Consider the following 17893-nt stretch of genomic DNA (forward strand, 5'->3'; position numbering starts at 1 on the left):
TTGAGTTTGCAGTTTTTGGAAAGAAAGGACACCTCTAGAGCAAGGCATCACAGATGTTTATCTTTGAGAGAATAGCTTTGCCAAAGGAGACCGTCCTGCTCTGGCTGCTGTTTCATTGTAGGAGACTTTTTCCCATCCGCTGCACCTCTTGGTCCCGGTGCCCGACTAGAGGCAGAGTGTCGGGAACTCATGTTAGGGTCTGGTGTCGGGAACGTCTGGTGTGCTGGGCGACTCGAGAGGTCAGGGTTCATTCAGCGTGTGCTGCTGAGGCCACTGTTGTCTTTGGCTCCTGGAGGGGGAGACATACCCTGTGTTTGCTCCCTTCATTGCCTGGAGCCTGGTTGAGAAGACTGAACGCCACCTGCAGCCCCTCAGGAGGGAGACAAGAACAGCAGTTCTGTCTGCAGCTGACACGGGGACCAGTGGATCCTGCCCGTGGCAGCCACGAAGAGGAGGAAGGCGCGGCCGTGTCTGGTAGGTGTTGGGCCTTTTACGTGGCGCAGTCCTTCAGTTTATTTCAGATGGGGATTCAGAGAGACTGTCCTTATTTATTTATTTTAACATCTTTATTGGAGTATAATTGCTTTACAACGGTGTGTTAGTTTCTGCGTTTCCTTTTTTTTTTTTTACTATTGTATGGCTTTTTAAGAAAGTAGCTTATGGAGGAAAGGTGTGTATGTATACTAGTGTGTATTAGCGTTTTCACGGACAAATGTAACAACAAAAGCTAAGCAGGGGAGTGTTCCATGGGATGGGGGAGGAGACTGTGTCATCTGTTCTGAAGACTTTATTTTTTGCATTAATTACCATAAGCAGAAATATGTACTGGGAAGGCTCCCTGTAAATATGACATGAAACGTAATTATGTCCTTTATTAATTGTCCCTTATGTTGGTAAGATATCTTACTGTAAGAAAAACACAAACAGTTTTAGTGATCTTTCCCGTCTTAAAATTAACCTTGTGTCTCATTACAACCTTTAGCGAGCTCCAGATGCGTTATTTTGGGGGAGCAGGGCAGTGCTGGGTGAAACTGGCCCGGTCTCTGCCACGTCGAGCTGTGAGGGGGGTGGCAGAGAAGGCAGAGCAGGCTGCCCTTGCCAGGACTGTGGCTGGCGGCTCATACAAGCTTCTTTGTCACTTACAGGGCTTCTCAAGGGAAGAGTCCCTTAGTGCTTGAACAGTAGCCAGGTTTTGTTTTCCTTGGGAAAGAAATCCGACAGGCCAGGCTTTCTCATTAAAAATGATTTTCCTTGAGCTGCTCTTTCTAGAGTAAAGAAGGGATAGAGATGATAATCAGATGTGGATGAGTTAAGTAACGTGGTTTTTACCCATTATGAGTGCTGATTTTTACATCTTCTAAATTGAGATTTGTGTATATAAAGAAATCTTTATGTGCATGTGTAATTCACTTAGAAGAGTTACAGATTGCAGGACGTGCGGTGGAAATTTCTTCTGTTGGATTCAGAGTCCAGTTTAGGAGAGACCTAGTCTTCCTGTAGATCTAGACTCTCAGGCCCTCTGTTTGAGATACTGCATTGCTCATGTTTTAGCACTAGGCATTTCCCATATGTTTCTCATGATTAGTGTGGCAGTGATAACTTGTCCAGTCCATTCTTGTAGGTGTTCTAGGTGACTTCCATTTTCAGGCTCTCAGGGTTTACACATAGGAAGAGAATCTGCGCCACGGCTACTGCATGTATGAAGTAACAGTGCGGCCCGATGGCGGTATGTTCAGTGCAGATCTGAGTGAACGTAGGGTTGGGGGTTTTCTGCTTTGGCAGTGATTTGGTTGATGTTTCTCAGTATCCACATCAACCCGGTTATAACGTCCATTTATAGCAGTGTGTTATTTTTTCATCTTAATTTTTCACACAACCAACTTTTTCCACTCCCGTTTTCCCAAAAAAACAAAAAGAGTAGCTCAAAACCTGTTAAAAGACCTTCTGAGCTTCGCTTTGCGTTTATCAGAGTATAAAACCCTCTGACTTCAGACTCCCCAGGTGAAAGGGGAGGAGACTTGAAGAACCAGAGCTGGTGGGAAGGATTGAGGCCTGAGGGGTGCTGCACAGACTGCCACGCTGCAAGGAGTGTTTGTGGTGGGAAGAGGACGTGGGCCTGCAGGTAGACGCAAGCCTCCTCGACAGACGCCTTCCCCGAGAGGGAGGGGAAGCCATTTCTCAGACACTGAAGACTGGCTCTGCAGTGGAGGATGCAGGCCGACCTTTCAAGGCTGACTTTCCCGAATGTAGAGCATGCACAAAACTAGCCTTAGGAGCATGTTAATTGGAAAAAATTAATGAGTAGGGATTATACTAATGTGAATTAGGATGATCCCTTCATTTGTTTATTATTGAAGGGTGCCGTTACTCGGTAGAATGATGTTCTAAGATAGAAAAGCTTTGACCGTTACAGGCCTGGCAGGAAATGCTGTCCGGGAGACACTCCTCCTGACTTGTACCCTCTGGTTCGGTAGCCAGAACCAAGCTCTGAAACTGAAACCTCTTCCGGAGAGCGAGAGTGCGTTCACTTCGCTCGTGTCCCACCCCTATGGGCTCGGGTCCTGCGTGGCCACCCGGCCGAGGAGGGGAGAGGAGGGGGCGTGGGTGCAGCGCAGGCAGGCGGGGCTGCGGAGGGGGGGGCGCGGCCAGGCGTGGGGGGTCGTGAGCCAGTCGTTTTGTCCTCCTCCAGGGTCGAGGAGGCGGCCGGCGAGGAGCTGGAGCCCTTTAGTGAGGCCGAGCCCGGCGGGGTGGGGCAGGGGCGGGGGCGGGCTCCCCAGCAAGGGCCTGGGGGTCACCTCCAGTGAGGACGGGCCCCCGGGGGCCCGAGGGGTTTGAGGACGCGGGCCCGAGCCCGAGGCCCCTCTCCTGCCCCGCTGGGCTGTGCGGTGAGCAGGGGGCTGACTCTCTGCCCACAGTGTGTCTGGAATAAAGACTTCCTGCTGCTAGTGCCTGGCGGTCCTTGGGCAGCTCCCCGCGGCCGTTGTGGAGGTGAGTGGAGCCGCACAGGGGCCTGGGACGCCCTGCAGGCCACCCTCCGCGGGGAAGCCGTGTCACAGCCGAGGCAGCGCCTGTGCTAGTGTCCAAGCGGCGGGAACAGCAGACCCCGAGCTTGGAGAGCCTGAGACAGGGTGCGGCCTGGCTGGGTCTCTCCCCAGGCCTCTTCCAGCTTCTGGTGGCCTCAGATGGTCCTTTGTGTCTTCACATCGTGTTCCGTCTGCGTGTCCAAATGTCCCTTTTTATAGGGACACTAGTGACATGGGATCAGGGCCACCGAGAGAGCTCCTTGTAACTGGATCGTCTGCAGAGGCCTTACTTCCCACATGAGGTCACGGTCACTGGCCTGGGGGTTAGGAAGGCCGCATCGATGGGGGCCCAGTTGACCCTATGTGTGAAGACTTGTCCTGCGATTTAGGAGCAGCACATTTTGAGAGGGGAAGCCTTTGAGGTCAGGCGCGCCGAGAAGAGCCGGATGTGGGAGAGCACAGCCGCGGCGGTGGGAGGGGCCCTTGGGAGAGGCAGGGCCGGGTGGTGACCCCCCGGCGGGCCTGAGACCCGGCTGCCAGCGTGCCCCCGTCCCCGAGCGCCCAGGCTCCGCCTGCACAGACCTGCACGCGTGGAATTGGAAAGGTGGCAAGGAGTAAGGCTTCAGGTCCACACCAGACAGCGTGTGGAGTTTCCTGCTAAAGGAGTTAAAAGAAAAACACTTTTCACGAGACTTAAAATGACTACGAAGCCCCTGTTGAGCCCCTGGTCCCCCACGCTGGGGGAGGGGTGCTGTGGCCAGGAGGACAAGAGGACAGGAGGGTGGCTCTGTCCGTGTTTGGGAAGTCTTCCGTTGGAACGGGCAGCAGGCGTTCGAAGATAGTTGGGCGAGGGCGGGTGCCGTGCCGGCGGGCCTCGTGTTCCTCTGACCCAGACCCCAGCCCAGCCCCGCCCCGTCCCGCCCCAGCGGGAGGGGAAAGGGTTTCCTGAAAAGGTCATGCTCGGTGGTGTTCTGGGCCACAAGAGCGGCAGCCCTGAGGTTCGGATCATCTCCCCCGGGGAAGCCTGCACCTGCCACGAGTTGATTTTGAGGGTTTAACGGAGCTCCCGGTGCCACCCAGGGCAGAGCTCCCCGAGTCCATGTAGGGCTTGCTCACCTTCTCTTCCTCCTGGAGTTGTGCTCCTCCGGCCTCAGGTGCAGGGCGAGGGCAGGGTGCTGGGCCGGTGGCTCCCTAGTGGTTTGTGAGGGGACGCGTGGCACCAAGAGAGAGAAGGGACCCCGGCGAGACGGGGCGAGACGGGCCACACGCTGACCCTCACAGACTCCTTCTGTGAGGGTCAGAGAGGCTCAGGGAGCCCCAGACCTCTGCTGGCGTCTGAAATAGGACGGTTTGGGTCCAGTGTGTGTACTTGGGATCCTTGGCTTGGACAGCTTTTTGTAATCATTAGAAAATACAGTGCTCCTCCATGAGACTGTGGTGTAACTAGAAATGGCATTTTGTAACAAAATAGTTGTATGCAAAGTTGAAAGTATGATGTTCATTTGGCATATATTTATTATCTGCGTACTGTTTAGTGCCAGGGACCACCCAGATGCTGGTTCAGCCTCGAAGGTGTCCCAAAACCATCCTCCCCAGGGTTCCGATCTTGTATTACGCTATGGCTGTGTTTCTGATTTGTTCCCGTTTCTGTTTCAGATTCTTTTCAAATATGTTATTTTCTACTTCTGGATATGTGAGAAAAAAACATTTTAAAACTTGGAGTTGTCGTGAAAGGAGCGTTTTGGTTTCTGTCTGTGGTGTTGGGATCAGCTGGGAGATGGTCACGTTGAAATCTGTCTGCTCCCCTCGGCCTTTGAATTTCAAGTGTTTCCCCTTTCCTAAGGGTTGCTGTAGTTGAGCTTTGAAACTGTAGTCCAGTGTGATTTTCCTTTGTTTGAAATGCCCAGGATGCTTTTTCGAGTTTATGGTGTTATCCTTTTTTGTGCAGTTTTTTGTGTGTGCCTGGGAGCTTGATGGTGTGCGGCCATAAGGAAGGGGCCGGCTGCTGCCCTAAGTCACCAGTGCAGGCCTCTCCCTTGCTTGGGTTTTGTGTTCCCTGAAATGTGTCCTTCAGGACAGAGGGAAGAGTGCTCATAATCATGGCACTTGGCTGTGCTGCTGGCGGCGTTTGGTGTGGACTTCAGTATTTGGCTTGAGTTGGTTTCAGCCAACCATTGTGGTGTGGTTACTGTTCTGTCAGATACTGAATTTTGGTAAAATTTAAGAAAATGTATGTCTCTAAACATCTTTGCACTTAGTTTTTTCCTTAAGTCTTCCTCTATGTATGTATGCGTGTAAACATTTGTCCCGTTTTGCGCTTAATTTTTTCACAGCATTCAGTGCAGTGTACTTTTTGTCCTAAGTTTGACATCGTTACTTAGGGTGTTGATCGGTTTAGTGTTTTGCAAATATCACCTTCACGGATTGCGTTTAGTACTTCTGAGAGAAGAGCAGGATCTTACCGGGTTGTAGAGGTGTGTTTGATCCAGGATGCCCAAGACACTGAAAAGAAAGAGTTAAATCATAGGATAGGCATGTGCATGTTTCCTGTAGTGTTTGTATCTCACAGCACAGCATTGTTACGGGATAAAGACCTGGCTAAAGACCCTTCTAAAATGACCAAGGATACAGAATTCAGGAAGGTCTTTTAGAAATGTATTTAGGTTGTCCAGAGAGACAGATCCAACAGGGTGTGTATCTCTATCTCTCTCTCTCTGAAGAAATTTAGTATAAGGAATTGGCTCATTTGATTATGAAGATGGACACTTTCAAAATCTGCAGAGCTGATGTCCCAGTATGACTCCATCAGGCTAGAAGTGCCATCCGTGTTCTGGTTCAGAAGCCATCAGGCAGGAGAATTCTCTTGTGTTTGGCTGGGGGGGCGGGGTGGGGAGGGTTGGCCTTTTGGTCTATTCAGCCCTTTAGCTGCTGGGATGGGGCCCGCCCACATTGGGGAGGCCAGTCTGCTCTACTCAGCCTACTGATGTGAACCGTCATCTCACCCGAGAACACCCTCGGAGACGCCCCCAATAGCTGGGTGCTGTGGCCCCTTCAAGTTGACACACAGAAGCTGTGTGCTGTCCCAACTCGGCACCCACACTCGTTATCTCCTTAAACCATGCTGATCTCCAAATAGAGACAATAGCAAGATCATAATCGTGCCTCACGCGATGGCTGTCCTGCATGTAATTGAGAATGCGCTAACCTTTCTCCCAAATAGGAGGTGAGGTCCTTGAACTTCCCATTATCCTTGTTGTCCCATAGCTGAAACACTGTGATACATACAAAGCCTGCACTTGATGTGATGTGGTGTGATGTGATAAGGGGGTAAAAGAGGCAAGAAGACAAAGCTGTGCTTAGTATTTATGAATAACATGTATGCACAAAGTATTCGTAACGAAATAAGGAGGAAATGCACCCGGCAGTTCCAACCCTTGTTTCTGTAACAGGGTCTGTGGTCGTAGCTGCTGTTTGTAACTACCTCCTTCTTCCACCTGGTCCATATTCCCTTTGCCCAGCAGGCACCTCGGCTGGTTGTGTGGTTCTGTATCCCTGGGGGAGTGAAAGTAAAAAAGTACTTGGTAGAATATTTGGTTATGTTGACGTGTCTTATTAAAACTTATTTCTGAAGTAAATGCAGTATTTGCCCCTTCTGACCTCAAAAATAATAATATAACACAGACTCAACGTAAGAAACTGGCAACTGTAAATGAGATAAAAGGAGGGAGGGCAATCAACCTTTGTCTTACCACCAATTGAAAGTCCACTGTCAACATTTTTCAGATATTATGTTGGGATGTGTGTATATATATATATATATATGTGTGTGTGTGTGTGTGTGTTCTCTTCTGCCTTTTTCTAAAACGTAGACTTGATGACCATTCAAATACTTGCATTTAACATGCTCTCCATTCATTTACTCTTTTGGAAAATTAGGTAAGTTTCAGTTTTCACTATAAATGCTTTGGACTCCTTTAGTATAGTAAGTTATTTCCATGTTTGATGAGTTGATTTCCCTGAAGTAGAATTGAATTGCTGGATTTGAAGGGTCTTTTAAAAATTGTATTTAGCTTGGGGGCTGAGGATCGTAGAAGCTCATGATCCGTACTCCCCAAACCAGCAGCAGCCAGCGATGGGAAGCTCTCAATAAGGGTTTGCCTGATCTCACAGTGGCGGCGCCTGTTAACAACACATCATTCTAATCATGACTTTTTTTTTTTAATGTGTTTTTTGGTGTCACCATGACTGTGACAAATGAGACTTCTCATTTTTTGCGTTAACTGTAATATCTGAAATTACACGTTAAAATACGGTGACTACTTGAATTGTAGAAAGTCATATTTAGGCTGTATAATAGAAAAATGCAAGATAAAAGATTTAAAAGAGAAAAGAATACAAAAGTACAAGAAAATGTCATTGAAAAGCTAGCTGGCCTTATTCTTACAACATACTACTCAACCATCTTTTGAAGTAGCTTCTGAAGAAGGTGATTTTATAATTATGAAAGGCTTAATTTAGCTTCATGTAAACAAATTAAAACCGTTTGTTTAGTGGTGGTATCACATGGACACTAGTTTAAGTTGGTCTCAAAAGCCTTGTGAACAACCTTTAAAGATTTAGTTACTGTATAAACCTTAAATTGTAACATAACTGTTATAGCAGTAATAAAAGGAACATTACAGAAGGACACAAACAACATGATTCAGAGTAAAATAAAATTTTAGAGCATGCAGAACACCACGTCGTTTAGGAATGCATATATGGATAGTGAATATCTAAAGCTGGTCCTGTAGATTCTTCTTAACGGCTACTGCTTGAAAGAGAAAATTACTGCGCTGTGAGTTTAAACTGTACGTGTTACATTACGTGTGCTTAACGTGGGTGGTTGTAAGGTAAGAATGTTAATTATCTGCCATCTTGTAGATCGGATCTATAGAGAACGTGTCACTGAAGGTGTGTAGGCCATGATAATAAGGTAAAAGGTGACTTAGTAAATAGAATGCTTGTATTTTATTTGAACAGGATGAAGTCGCTGAAGAAATTTACAAAATGTCTCCAGCTCTAGATAAAGTTTATGGTTCATTTTCTACTTACACTTCTAAATATGGTAATAATGGGACTGTAAGTAAGCCCTGTTGACAAGGTAGCTGGTAAATGAATTTCTTAAAGTTGTGTTTGAAAACGGTGGCGTTTACTGTGGAACGTGGGAATTAAATGCAAGACCAGCAGGCCCTGGGGCTTTCTTGTTAACAGCAGCAGCCCTTGCCCAGTGCTGCGCGGGGTTCGGGTCCCCTTTGGGGCGGTGGACCTGGTCTCTGTGCACATGTTCACTCCTTCTCCCTGTAGCATTCCTTCTTTTTGGTCTTTCAACAGGCCACCAGTGACCAGGTTTTCTAAATGTTTGCTTCTTCAGGTCTGTTTTCGTGTACTTTGCATAGCTCTCTTATTTAAGAGAGGCCTTGTAGGTTGGGTTTTATTTTTGCTTTTTTAAAAAATTTTATTTATTTTTGGCCGCGTTGGGTCTTCATTGCTGAGCACAGGCTTTCTGAAGCTGCGGCGGGCGGGGGCTGCTCTTGGTGCAGAGCGTGGGCTCTAGGAGCGTGCGGCCGTGTTGTTTCGCCACCCCTCTCCTCGCCCCCGTCCTGAGTATCCCTTAAGCTGCCTTGGCCGTGCCTGGCCCTTGGTCATTCCTCAGGGTCTATGAGCAACAGCGCTCTCACACATCCTTTCAGGTCACTGCCAGTTACCCTGGGGGTGTGGCACGCTGCTCAGGTCACATTTGTCTGTAAACATGAGTGCGCCATGAATCTCAGTTTCTACTTGGTTTCGTGCTCACTGTGTGTTAACTTTTCTGTTTACTTTTATTTCTTTCATTTCACTACTCAGATGCATTAACTTCCTGCTTTGGTCACTCTTGCCTTGTCTTAAAAATATGCCGTGCTAATTCTGTAGTTTGTGTGTCATGGGTTGCTTTTCTTTTTCCCCGACATGCATTTCTAGCTTACTCATCCATCAGGAGTCCTTGTTTTTTTTTTTTTTTAAAGTTTATTTATTTATTTTTTTAATTAGTTTCTGCTTTATAACAAAGTGAATCAGTCATACATATACATCTGTTCCCACATCCCTTCCCTCATGCATCTCCCTCCCTCCCACCCTCCCCATCCCACCCCTCCAGGCGGTCACAAAGCACCGAGCTGATCTCCCTGTGCTCTGCGGCTGCTTCCCACTATCTATCTACCTTACGTTTGGTAGTGTATACACGTCCATGCCTCTCTTTCGCCTTGTCACAGTCCACCCTTCCCCCTCCCCATATCCTCAAGTCCATTCTCAAGTAGGTCTGCGTCTTCATTCCCGTTTTGCCCCTAGGTTCTTCATAACATTTTTTTTTTTAAATTCCGTATATATGTGTTAGCATACGGTATTTGTCTTTCTCTTTCTGACTAACTTCACTCTGTATGACAGACTCTAGGTCTATCCACCTCATTACAAATAGCTCAGTTTCGTTTCTTTTTATGGCTGAGTAATATTCCATTGTATATATGTGCCACATCTTCTTTATCCATTCATCCGATGATGGACACTTAGGTTGTTTCCAGCTCCGGGCTATTGTGAATAGAGCTGCAATGAACATTTTGGTACATGTCTCTTTTTGAATTATGGTTTTCTCAGGGTATATGCCCAGTAGTGGGATTGCTGGGTCATATGGTAGTTCTATTTGTAGTTTTTTAAGGAACCTCCATACCGTTCTCCATAGTGGCTGTACCAATTCACATTCCCACCAGCAGTGCAAGAGTGTTCCCTTTTCTCCACACCCTCTCCAGCATTTATTGTTTCTAGATTTCTTGATGATGGCCATTCTGACTGGTGTGAGATGATATCTCATTGTAGTTTTGATTTGCATTTCTCTAATGATTAATGATGTTGAGCATTCTTTCATGTGTTTGTTGGCAGTCTGTATATCTTCTTTGGAGAAATGCCTATTTAAGTCTTCTGCCCATTTTTGGATTGGGTTGTCTGTTTTTTTGCTATTGAGCTGCATGAGCTGTTTATAAATTTTGGAGATTAATCCTTTGTCAGTTGCTTCATTTGCAAATATTTTCTCCCATTCTGAGGGTTGTCTTTTGGTCTTCTTTATGGTTTCCTTTGCTGTGCAAAAGCTTTGAAGTTTCATTAGGTCCCATTTGTTTATCTTTGTTTTTATTTCCATTTCTCTAGGAGGTGGGTCCAAAAGGATCTTGCTGTGATTTATGTCATAGAGTGTTCTACCTATGTTTTCCTCTAAGAGTTTGATAGTTTCTGGCCTTACATTTAAGTCTTTAATCCATTTTGAGCTTATTTTTGTGTATGGTGCTAGGGAATGATCTAATCTCAAACTTTTACATGTCCCTGTCCAGTTTTCCCAGCACCACTTATTGAAGAGGCTGTCCTTTCTCCACTGTACATTCCTGCCTCCTTTATCAAAGATAAGTTGGCCATATGTGCGTGGGTTTATCTCTGGGCTTTCTATCCTGATCCACTGATCTATCTTTCTGTTTTTATGCCAGTACCAGACTGTCTTAATTACTGTAGCTTTGTAGTATAGTCTGAAGTCAGGGAGCCTGATTCCTCCAGCTCCGTTTTTCGTTCTCAAGATTGCTTTAGCTATTCGGGGCCTTTTGTTTTTCCAAACAAATTTTGAAATTTTTTGTTCTAGTTCTGTGAAAAATGCCATTGGTAGTTTGATAGGGATTGCATTGAATCTGTAGATTGCTTTCGGTAGTAGAGTCATTTTCACAATATTGATTCTTCCAATCCAGGAGCATGGTATATCTCTCCATCTATTTGTATCATCTTTAATTTCTTTCATCAGTGTCTTATAGTTTTCTGCATACAGGTCTTTTGTCTCCTTAGGTAGGTTTATTCCTAGATATTTTATTCTTTTTGTTGCAGTGGTAAATGGGAGTGTTTTCTTGATTTCATTTTCAGATTTTTCATCATTAGTGTACAGGAATGCCAGAGATTTCTGTACATTAATTTTATATCCTGCTACTTTACCAAATTCATTGATTAGCTCTAGTAGTTTTTCGGTAGCATCTTTAGGATTCTCTATGTATAGTATCATGTCATCTGCAAACAGTGACAGCTTTACTTCTTCTTTTCCAATTTGGATTCCAGGAGTCCTTGTTTTTATTTCTTAAAGAATTCCCATTTCCTCGGAAAAAAAAGTATAGTGCTGATTAATTTCATAGAACCTCAGTGAATTTTTTTAAGTTTGTATAATTCATGTTTTCAGTAGGTGCTCACTGTTTGATAATAACAACCATAAAAAGCCCCTAAACTGTCAAGGCTAATCTTATTTTTATTTTCAGGAGCATTTTGGTATCTCCAGTAGTAATATGATACCTATTCACGTTAATAATTTTCTATTAAAGTATAATGTACTGTCTGCCAATTAACATTTATTCAGATTTGACTTCAGCAAATCCTTTCTCAAATTTTTTTGAGATGTCAGGCTTACAGAAAAGTAAAAGGGATTCCTTAGCACTTGGCTCAGAATCACCAGCTGTTAAATTTTGCCTCACTTTGCTACAGCGTTCTCTTGCATTATAAGTAAATACATTAGAAAAATCCATTTTTGTTTTTATTCCTGAATGACTTTGGAGAAGGCTACCCAGACTCCATGCAGTACGACTACTTAGGTGTGAAATCATCCTAACCTTTTAAATGGCGTCAGCTGGGACAGTGTCTACCAGAACTTTGAGTAAAAGGCTGTGTTAAAACAGCTCTCTGTCCAAGTCTGTAGTGCAGATTAATGACCTTGAGTTTTATATTTATATATATAGTGTTGTGTTTTTTTGTTTGTTTGTTGTAAATCCCCGATGTATTCTAGCTTTAGTTGCATTAAACAAGTAAGGAAAACTGTTGGTTAGATGGACTTTTGGCTGCTCTGTAGATACGCTACATTGTTGTAATTTCTTGGTAAGTTTTTTTGCTCCTAATGGAACAGTGTATCATAAGGCATTAACGCTTATTGAAGCTCTCCTGTGAAAAAGCAAAATTGAATCAAGATTTCACAAAGCACTTTTGTTTGTTTTTAGAAGACCCGTTTGAGGACTTCTTTGGGAATCGAAGGGGCCCCCGCGGAAGCCGGAACCGAGGCACGGGGTCGTTTTTCTCCACTTTCGGTGGATTTCCCTCTTTCGGAGGGGGATTTTCTTCTTTTGATACAGGTACTAAATGTCTGATCAGACATCAGTGTAGTGCTCTTTTAGTTAGGGCACTTTGCAGTACGTGTATGCCTTTTGGTAGAACAGCTTAATAGATTTGCCAGTATTTTTTATGTGTACAAAGCTGTGCTTAGTAACCTACATTTTTTTCCTAATCTTCCCAAGAATGTTATACTTGAAAACCTACTTCTGATCTTAACTGTTAAAGGTGGCCAGCATTTAATGAAATTTCTGGTTAAAAGGAGTAAGGTGTTTTGAGATAAAGAACTGTGAAATAACCCACTTAGACAATCTCACTAAATCCTTTTTTATCTAACCTCAGCAGTTAAAAAAAAATTCCAGTATCTTAGGAGAGTCCAGGTTGATGGGGTCAGGAGGTGGGGCTTTAATGAGGTCTCTGTGTGACCAGAGCCAAGCTGAGTCCCCAGGTGAGGCGTGGTCACTTGTGTTCGCCCTGCCGCACGGAGCTTAGCTGTTGCACCAGCTGCAGTCACATGCACACGGCCTGATGCAACCCTGTGTTTCACCTGAAGAACTGTAATCTTAGCTTTTCTTTGAAGCTCACCCAGTTCCTCTTAACAGAGGAGCTGCTGTGTTTCTGGTGCTCATTTTTGTTTAAATGCTCTGTGGTGAGAACTGGCTGTGCTCCTTGTACAGGCCACCCCGCACAATGTACCTGCGAGGGCTCTTCTCCTCAGATGCCAACAGGACTTGATTACACAGGGCAGGTGTTGGTGCACTTCCGTCCAGCAGATCCTTTCGCTAGATGCCATGTAGCCTGCTCAAGTGAAAGGGAGAGTAAAATAGAGCTGGTTAAAAATATCACAACAGGACTTCATTTAAGACACGTGTGTGGGACACAGTCCTTACCTTTAAGGAGCCTCAGGAAGAGTTGTTAGGGAGTGTGCGACGTGTGCTGTGATGTGGGCCTTTTGGAGTGGGACGGGTAGGTAAGTTCTTTCAACAAGCAAGCAGTCTCAGCCTCGAAGTTGGCTTGCTTTGGTGTGGCTGTGGAAGTCAGTGTCCGTAGTCGATCACCATGTAATTGAGAATTAGTCCGTGAACTGCAGACCCATGCTTTTCCAGATAATTCTTTGTGGTATTCTTTCTAAAATTATTTCAGCTTTTTTAGTAATTAAGATTTTTATTCCCTGTGGTCACAGTTACAAGGAGCGAGTCAGAAGCAAGTTGGGTTTGGCCCCCCTGTGGCGGGAAACTCGCCCCGTTCCCGTGAGATGCACGGCACCGAGTCGCTCCGCTTCAGCAGGGCCCTTTGTGAGGGGGGAGGGTCCCTCCTGCCCTGTGGCTCTGATGGAAATGTGGGCATTAAATCAACAGTGGACATACGAGCCTCTAATCTTTCTTTCCTGTTTTCCTGCAGGATTCACTTCCTTTGGTTCACTAGGTCATGGGGGCCTCACTTCATTCTCTTCCACGGCATTTGGTGGCAGTGGGATGGGCAACTACAAATCTATATCAACTTCTACTAAAGTGGTTAATGGCAGAAAAATCACTACAAAGAGGTACAGTGATCTTCTCTCGTTGATATTTCTAATAAGTAGGTGTGGTTGGTGTTTCAGTGGTGCCACATTTTCTTTGCACACCCTCCAGTGTGTGACATACGGGTTGTATGTGAAGTCTCTCTGGTGCCATGAGAATCTTAATCTCCGATTCAGAGCTCTTCCTTCTGAATTTTTGCTCAGTGTTACATATCAGACATCACCCTTACTTAGAGCCATGTTCATGGGTAATAGTGTGTTGGAATGGTAAAATGGAAACCATTCATAGTGAAACCGTGACCGTTTTGACTGCTAGTGCCTGTGCCCGTGTTCAGTGTCAGATTTTAAGGAACTTCTGTCCTCAGCATGGTGGCTTCATCCACAAAATTAGTAATTGCACGTATATCTGTGTCAAGTCCTGTAAAAATATGCATTTATATTCACATACATGTTTACTTATTTGATAACAAGATTGTAAAATGCCTCTTATTCCCCCCCCACCAGGATTGTCGAGAATGGTCAAGAGAGAGTGGAAGTCGAAGAAGACGGCCAGCTGAAGTCCTTGACGATAAATGGTAAGGAGCAGCTGCTGCGCTTGGATAACAAGTAGCTCGCCGCACGTGCGCAGCAGAGCGTTCCCTCTGGCGCGCGCCATGGGAGGATTGACAGGAACATTTTTTTGAAGATTTCACATGAACTCGACTCTCAGTGTAACTGTACTTAATCTAAAGTATTTATACACAGCTCATCGGAGCCCTACTTGTCATAGACTTTTGAGTTTATTGTTGGGACCACACGATAGGACCATTTTTTTTTTTGTCTTTAAAATTGTTGTAAATCTCTGTATGCACTTTGCTTTTTTATTAAACGTAATCCAAGGTGGCCGTGACTCTTCCGTACACTAACACCAGCACGGACCTGCTTTTCCATTGTGTTTGAAACATGAGCCAAGTAGCGTCAGCCTGCTGTGAAGTTGACATCACCAGGGTGAATCTTCCACAAAAGTAATTCTAATTTTTTTCAGTATTTAGTAGTGAAAGATATTAATGCATTAATGGTAATACATTTCTGGTTTAATATAAATTGAGGATGTTTTCTAGTTGTGCATGAATGCTGGCAACTTAGTAAGTTTTGACAATTGTTTAAATATGTAACGTGTTAAGCCTAGGTTTAAAAAGTTAAGCTGGTAAACTGGGTCTTTGTCATTTGCTTAAAAAAAAAAAAGAAAATAAATGCAAATGTGTTTGGTGCATTCTTTCCTGAGTGGGGCGAGGCCTCCTGTGTGTGTGTGTGTGACTTTGTGCCTGGGCTCCCAGGGTGTCCTTTCCTTCCTGCTGTGTCTGGTCACTAAGGCCGATGCTGGACTTCAGTTATGTGTGTTCTTTGGTGTATTTGGAGTGCGTATGAAAATTTTCCTATCAGTGTTGAATAATGATGAGCAATTTGTTGAACATTTCTTTGGTGAGGGAGGAAACGGCTGTCCAGTTTTCCATTCTTCAGAGTATGTTGTAGTTTTCTAGGTTATGTTTGATGCCAGCGCATTTAAAGATAACATGCATAGTAAAGTCATGGAACGATACAGGTGTGGGCAAATATAAAGGTGTTTGTTTCTCCATCAGTATAATCTGTCCCGATAACCACTGATAACTAGAATTCCAGCCAGAGGAATATTAAACAAGAGTTTGATTGTATTTATACTGCCCCACTCGAGTTTGTTTGGGGACTAAGCAGTGTGAAACTGCTAGAAGAAGGTGTTAAAAAAGACATTGCAAACTTGAATGTAAGTATTGGAAGACAGCTGGACCCGGGAAGACAAGGAAAGGGGCTTCCGTGTGCCCGCGCCGTCTTAGCTCGCGGAGCCTGTGGAGAAGGTGTAGGCACACCACACGCTGGGAAACCACATTGTAGAATCTACTTTCACAAACTAAAACCCTAGTTAGTACCAGAACGTCTGCTTTCGTTGTTGCTGTCAGGATAGGTGGTTTCTCTGTTACTAAGTGAGAAGCTCACAGGAACAGCTGCCAGTTCCCTGACTTGGAGATTATATTTTTCATTGATGGGTGGAACGAACCATTCGGTAGAACAGGCTCGATGGCCCCCTCAGGACACCAGGGAAATGAAGAGAAGTCTCATCCAGCCCACAGTTGTTGGTGTCCCAGGAAGCGTTTTATCGGAACCTTAGCTTTACACGTGTGCATGTCCCGAGACGGTCGGGTTTAGTGCGGCCCCGGTGGTGAGCACGTCGCTCCACTTGAGGGCGCAGGTGGAAGATGAACCTCTTCTGGTGACGTGTTTTGGAGGGGAGCATCACAGTCACACGTTCACCACTCCCACTCGGGACAGTTGCCATCATTCTGCACGTCTGTTGATGGGAACGTTAATTAAATAGGAAAGGGCACTTGTTGCTCTCGGGTCTTGTTCCCTGAGTATTTGGACGCAGTCAGGTTCCTTCCTGCAGCCTTGAGTCCAGCGTGCTGTGAACCAGCTGTGAACGGTTAGGTGAGTGTTGTTTGCAGCGCTGGTAGTATCACCCACATACGGAGGGACTTGGAGCAAGAGCATTTAATTTACGTTACAGGTCTGGTCATTTGTTAGTCCCTGTACTTTCCGATTTAAAACAAAAATCTTCCTGTAGCCCCGAATGCCTTTGCAGCGGGAGACTGAGCTCCCCACAAACGGCTGGTGCCCACTGTCGGGGTGAGCCCGCCGCCGGGGCTGTCGCGTTGTGTGTGCGCTCGTTTTCTCCATGCTCGGGTTTATCGTAATAGTCGCTCAGGATGGAGGTCTTCTGTTTAGTTCCCCGGAGCACAGTCTTAAGGGGGCAGCAGTGTGCTGGGCTTTTCTCACTTAACGCTTTGTTTTCTTGCTCACTGTACTTTGCACCTCCGTTGCTTGGATGTAGTTCAGTGATGGCTGGTTGCCTCATTCCTGCCTTTTTGGTTCAGGTTCCAAAGGTTCCAGGTTTGCTTTTAGCAGCCCAGTTACTGCTTCTTTGTGATACAGGTAGATACCACTGGTCACACCTGCCCCGGTAGCTCCTCTTTCTTCCTCTTGAGGGTCCACAAAGGGCACCTTGTAGAAGTTCGCAGAGACAGCTTTAGACTTGCCTGAGGTTACTCTTGTAACCTGTGTATCTGGCCTGCTGGAGTCTTCAGTACAGATGTGGGGAAGCTCCAGGGACATGATTTGTGGGACAGCATCTTTCCAGTCAGTTTTCACTTTGTTTATTGTCTACTAAAGCCTCACCATTCCTGCTTGATTACACACTAGCTATCCTCAGCCTCTTCAGGGACTGCTCTTGTTTCTCCTTTCAGCACTACGTAATCACATGAAAATATTTTTATTTTTAGAGAATCCAACAGTAATTTGTAATTCATTTAATTGTCTCTGCTATTGCTTCTCAGTGGTTAGCCATCAGCAAGTTCAGTAATGGGATAATTATTACTGTTTCAGGAGGTTTTCAAGCACAGAATTGTGGAGTGAGTTTGAGCACTTGATATGGTCAAGTGGAGGTTGAACTATATGACCCAGTGGCCTTTTTTTTTCCTTTTTTCTTTTAAATGAGGTACGAGATTCTGCCTCCCTTTGAGTTATTTTCAAGGTGGTTGGTACTTTCAGAGTGGGTGGGTGGTTTAATGCTGCGAGTCTAGAAACGTTTGCTTAAATAATTAGATTCTTCCTCAGTCACCGTATCTTGCGTCCTTGAAGTCAGTCTAAGGCTTCTGCTTTTAGAGCTGGTCACATGGGTGACTTTTGATTTTTGTCTCAGCACCTTTGAATCTGCTGTTCCTTATAATTCTAATGAATTGGGTTAATTAGATGGAGATTTAGTACTGAGTATGACTAGTGGTTAAAATGGGATAAGACAACTTTTTTTCTTTCTTTTTTTTTGGTGACTAAATTAGTTATTTCATCTTGCTACTTGAAAAGGTCAGAGGAGGGAAGGTTACAATAGCTGTTTCTCTGTCAGTCAGAAATCTAGAAATCATGGTGATCATGGATTTCCACAGACTAGACCTGGCTGGGACTTTGGAGAGAGTCCTGTTTGTTAGAAGTGGAATTGGGCGTCAGAAGACCCGGCGCTTGCTCTTTGCTCAGGTGAATCTTGGCTCCTTGCTTCGTGCCCTCTGTAAGTTGTTCTTACCAGACTGCATACAGAGGCATT

At 45.2% G+C, this 17893-nt stretch overlaps 1 protein-coding gene across 5 annotated transcripts in view; it reads left to right on the top strand.

Annotated features, from left to right (window-relative positions):
• DNAJB6 (DnaJ heat shock protein family (Hsp40) member B6) overlaps positions 1-17893 on the top strand; it is a 58483-nt gene that overhangs the window by 24094 nt on the left and 16496 nt on the right. For 3 of the 5 annotated variants that reach the window (XM_081244593.1, XM_081244595.1, XM_081244596.1), the window contains exons 6-8: positions 12101-12232; positions 13611-13752; positions 14233-14303. In XM_081244593.1, the coding sequence (XP_081100719.1) occupies positions 12101-12232; positions 13611-13752; positions 14233-14303 (345 nt within the window). Of the gene's footprint in view, positions 1-12100; positions 12233-13610; positions 13753-14232; positions 14971-17893 lie in introns of those variants that run through there. The other 2 variants (XM_081244594.1, XM_081244597.1) reach the window with 2 other exon arrangements.

The sequence above is a fragment of the Mesoplodon bidens genome, assembly GCF_964165515.1.
Source record: "Mesoplodon bidens genome assembly, chromosome: 9".
In the NCBI taxonomy this organism is placed as follows: Eukaryota; Metazoa; Chordata; class Mammalia; order Artiodactyla; family Ziphiidae; genus Mesoplodon; species Mesoplodon bidens.